This window comes from Berghia stephanieae, chromosome 1, assembly GCF_034508935.2.
Source record: "Berghia stephanieae isolate SIO BIC M18660-M18661 chromosome 1, UCSD_Bste_1.3, whole genome shotgun sequence".
NCBI lineage: Eukaryota > Metazoa > Mollusca > Gastropoda > Nudibranchia > Aeolidiidae > Berghia > Berghia stephanieae.
Genome location: NC_088360.1, coordinates 107,156,725 through 107,161,724, shown reverse-complemented (window position 1 = coordinate 107,161,724; position 5,000 = coordinate 107,156,725). Strand labels below are relative to the sequence as shown.

Genomic DNA, 5,000 nt, shown 5'->3' with positions numbered 1-5,000 from the left:
AACGAGCCTTTTCCAAGGACTCAAGAATGCGCCGATCGAGGCTCGAACCCAGGACCTTCCGATACCACAAGACCACATAGCCGCACAAAGCGAGTGTAAATTTGACATATGACTACAAATTGTCTTTAAATTTAGTAATGTGCAAAAAGACATCAGAATGTGAAAAATGTTTGCTGTATCTTAATGAAATGTGGCGAGTTTCATATGACGGGTACGGAAAGGGTTATGTATCTATGTCACCTGACGTAATACCGTTTTGTGGAGGGAGTTCACATAATCCAGTTTCAGACGATGAGCTCATACAGCTTTGGAGATATTGATAGAATCTTCCAGAAAAAAAGAAAAGAATCATTACACTTCTTTTATCTCTCAAACACTGAGAAAATCAGGAAGTCAACATTTTGGACTGAACATTCGTCCTTCAAATATCGATCGATTAAAATGACCCTCGTCCCGTCAAATTCTCTTAAACCCGAGACTTCCAGTAAAGTCCAACGTTGTGAGAGTTTTTGACAAGATGGGGCTATGTGGTTTTGTGGTATGACACTCGCTTTCGGATCGGAAGGCCTTGGGTTCGAGCAGCATTTAAATCGATCGATACCTGAAAACAGATGTATCCTGGGCAAATTTCTAAATATTTTTTTTATTTTTTTTAAAAAATCACAATATGACAGTTATTTGGTATCAAATTATGTTACGCATACGGACTTAAAAATCATAAATTGACCACCAACGAGTCAAGAATTCAAAGCAAAGAAATAAACAGACAAACCAATATCATAATAAACATATCACATTAACATATTCAGTCCTGAGATGAAACTGATTATTAAAAAAAAAGGAAAATCAAACAAATTATTTAAGACAAATAAGCATCTTCATCATACCAATAACTAACAAAAGCCTTTAGAATCAAATATATTCCCAAAAAAAATTCAAAACAACCATATCCACTTAACGTGCTCAAAGCGCTTTACAGGAGATCCCTGTCAAAACAGCAACACTTAACACTTAGGACATGGCATGACGTCTGTTAGGCGATATTACACTTTTTTTCGGACAGAGACAACGCTGTTAACGCCCAGGCACTCATTTTACACCTGAGTAAGGTGAGAAGAATGTGAGTAAAGAGTCTTTTCCAAGGTCTCAATTATGCGCCGAGCGAAGAGGCTCGAACACAGGACAGGACCTTCCGATCCAAAAGCGAGTGTCATACCACAAGACCACATAGCCATAATTTTAAATCATTTATTTTGCTTTTTTTTGTTTCGGGCTCATCATTTTTTTTTCTGTCATAGCTTTTCTTTTTAAAAAATAAGATGATCTATGTAATGAATAATCTATTTTTCTTGCTTGTAGCCTTCCAAGAGGAAAAATCATAATCAATGATCATACTAAAGCCTGAACGGTTTGATTTCAGTTGTTAAAAAAATATCACACTCTGTGATTACTAAGGTGCTAAACAGACAATGGACGTTTCGGGTACGAACCCTTCGTCAGCACAACAATACACAAATTAACGTGGAAAACAAATAAAATATTGAGTAGAGACGATACAAGCTATTTTTTAATTTTATTTGTTTTATTTTTCACATTGATTTGTGTATTGTTGTGCTGACGAAAGGTTTGTACCCGAGGCGTCCATTTTTTTGTTTTGTTCCCATACGAAGCCTCTCCATTTTTCCCTCTTTCGGTAGTATTTTCACGATCACCGGCTTCAGGTAGCCGCTACCGTTGTTTTGTTTGTTTGTTTGTTGCTTTAGGTCTCTTCCAACACAATTGAGGTTATATGAGAGACCGCTGAAACAAAAAAAACAAGCAATCTAACAAAAATGTACAAATGTAAATCAAAATCATAACCTAAAGATATCATAAGCTAAATTATTAAATACCAAGAACAAACAGGCAGAAGATTACAGAAAAAAAAATCCCCTGTCAAAAATACAATCACAAACAAAGAAGCAGGATAGGCTAGTAAAGAGAAGAAGAAACGACATCACTATCGGATCGTACACCCATGCGAACATCATAGGTATATGATTCAAGGATGATGCTCCCATCCAACCACCCGCCCCCTACCGTTGCTTACTCAGGTGCTAGAATCTATGGACTGTTAAACGCAATTTAACGCAAATGAATTATTAACAGGTTCCAAAAAAAAAAAAAAAAAAAGATGAAAAGAAGTAACAAATAAGATGTCGTGTTTTGTATTGTTCCCTTTTTTTTTTTTTTTTTTGAAGTTGCTATATCGATGATCGGCGGTAGTCCCGATTTTCACGACGGGCGGATCATACCTTTGATTGTGCACAATTTTTTATTTAATATTGGGTGGATGATATCTCTGATCGTGCACCATGTTTTATTTAATATTGGGTGGATGATATCTCTGATTTCGCACCATGTTTTTTAAAAAAATATTGGATGGATGATATCTCTGATTTCGCACCATGTTTTATTTAAATTGTGGACGGATGATAGCTCTGATTGCGCACCACGTTTTATTTAAATTTTGGGCTGTCTATCAGACCTCTGATGTCATCAAATGTCTGATCCGCCTAAAATCAAACAAAACATGGTGCGCTAAGCTCGTATGTAGACTTCAGAGTGTTTTGATCCGCCGATCGTGAAAATCGGGATTTCAGAGGGAAACATGTTCGACGAGTCACGACAACTGCCAGGCGATATTACAATTGTGACCCAAAGTCTCAAAACGGTATTATGTCGGGATGGACCAGATGCTAAAAAGTCAAATTAAAGTTGAACTGGACAAAAATATGAATTACTGCCATTTAGCAACCTGAAATATGATATTCATTCTCATCAATAAATTTATAAACTCAACGCAAGTCTGATATTTCTGGCTACAAATTTAATTTTCAACATCTTAACCATCCCGACTTCATACCGTTTTGAGGCAAAGGGTCACAATTTATTTTCCGACAGAAACAACGCTGTTACCGGCCAGAATTCTCATTTTACACCTGAGTACGGTTTGAGAATGCGAGTTAAGAGTCTTTTTTCCCCCAAGGACTCAACTATGCGTCGCTTATTGTCGTGAGTTTAGGATAATATTGTTATTCTGGATTGCATTCAATGGGGCTTGTCTTTGGCTCTAAGATTGCTTCACAAGAACTACCCTATACTTTAAAGTATATTGCTGAAAATGTATTTACTAATTGTATTCATTGCAAACCAATTTACTCGAGTGAATAAGTAACGGGAGGAAAAATAGGGTAAATATGGAAAATAGTGGAAAAATGGGGGAAAATTGGGTAAAAATAAGGGGAAAAAGGAGAAAAATATGGAAAAGTCAAATTAGGGAAAAAGAATGCTTATTTATCATATATTATATCGTGTTTATCTTCAATATTAAAAGAAAAATATAAATTCTTTTAAAAATAAATCTTTGAAATGAATCAGATTACCACATTCTGTGTTTCGCGATAATGTCAAATGAATGGCAGCAAAATTCAGCTCCATCTTTGTCCACGTAAAATGTATCAAAACGCCTTTTCAAGTTGATCAGGAATAGTTTGCCTTTTTCTATCAAGAGTTTTTAACACGACCTTCAATTTATTATTCAACCAGGGGTGGGGGGGGGGGGGCAGCGTGATCCGCGGTATGGTCTTTGCTTCGTACCCAAAAGGTACCAAGTTCGACTACCCGCCTTGTTGTAGTTGTGTGGCCTTGAGCAAGTCACACCTCGCCCTAGCTCACTTTGCGGCGCTGAACTGCGGCTGACGCCTAGGTTATTCCAGTCTTCCCTAGAGACAGATTTCCGCTTGGAGATGAATAAAGGGAATGTTTTTTATTTCATTTTATTTATTAAAAAAAAATTAATACGGTTTTAAACCTGAGACTTAAAATTCCAAAATTGTTCCATTGACAGATGAAGTAAAAATTTTTTTCTGGCCAAAATAGAAAAGAGACGTTTTGGCATTGTAAAGCAGCAAATTCTTCTGTTGCCATGTTGTCATCTGTTCTGTTTGACAACTTTCCGAACGTGAAGCTTGATGATTTATCTGTAGTACTTTGAACATAAACCCTTATTGAAACATTTTGGCCAGAAAAACCTCCCCTTCAAAGATTGATTGATTAAAATGACGTTCATCTTTGCAGATACTCTCAAACCTGGGACTTTCAAAGTTAAGGGTTTGAGAGGTTTCTTTTTTCCAAGATGAATGATCAATATTAGAAGAACAAGTTTCCTGGCCAGAATTTTAAATATGTGTATTCAGAGTACCGCATTTGTGACCCGTCGTCTCAAAACGGTATAGATGGAACGAACCAGATGCTTAAAAGCCGAATTAAATGTTAAACTGGTCAAAAATATAAATTGTTGGCATTAGCACCCTACAATATGGTATCTATTATCCTCAATAAAACATACAAACTCAACAAAAGTCTGATATTTCTGGTTGTAAATTAAATTTTCAACATCTTAACCATCCCGACTTAATATCGTTTTTGAAGCGAAGGGTCATGTTTTTTGGGTGGCGTCGTTGATATGGAATGGATGTAGATACAACTTTTAGTCATTCACAATTAATATCCATGGAAATGCTTGTCTTTGAAGGATTCATTTGTTTCCAAATAGTTGCATCTGCAGATAGAGAATGAAATGTCATAGTTTGTTAATACGACCAGTAGGTAAATAGTAGGGATAAATAGGTAGTTAATTCAGTTGTGGTAGTGGTAGTAGTTTTAGTAGTAGTAGTAGTAATAGTAGTAGTAGTAGTAGTAGTAGTAGTAGTAGTAGTAGTAGTAGTAGTGGTGGTGGTGGTAGTAGTAGTATTAGTAGTAGTAGTAGTAGTAGTAGTAGTAGTAGTAGTAGTAGTAGCAGCAGCAGCAGCAGTAGTAGCAGTAGTAGTAGTAGTAGTAGTAGTAGTAGTAGTAGTAATAGTAGTGGTGGTGGTGGTAGTAGTAGTAGTAGTATTAGTAGTAGTAGTAGTAGTAGTAGTAGTAGTAGTAGTAGTAGTAGTAGTAGTAGTAGTTAATAG

At 36.2% G+C, this 5,000-nt stretch overlaps 1 protein-coding gene across 1 annotated transcript in view; it reads right to left on the bottom strand.

Moving 5' to 3' along the window:
* Positions 1–1,957: 1,957 nt before the first annotated feature.
* The window catches only part of LOC144962679 (SCY1-like protein 2), a 296,146-nt gene continuing 293,103 nt past the window's right edge, over positions 1,958–5,000 (bottom strand). The window contains exon 21 of the mRNA XM_078895814.1: positions 1,958–4,603. Coding sequence (XP_078751940.1) covers positions 4,580–4,603 — 24 coding nt within the window. The 3' untranslated portion in view covers positions 1,958–4,579. The remainder of the gene's footprint in view (positions 4,604–5,000) is intronic.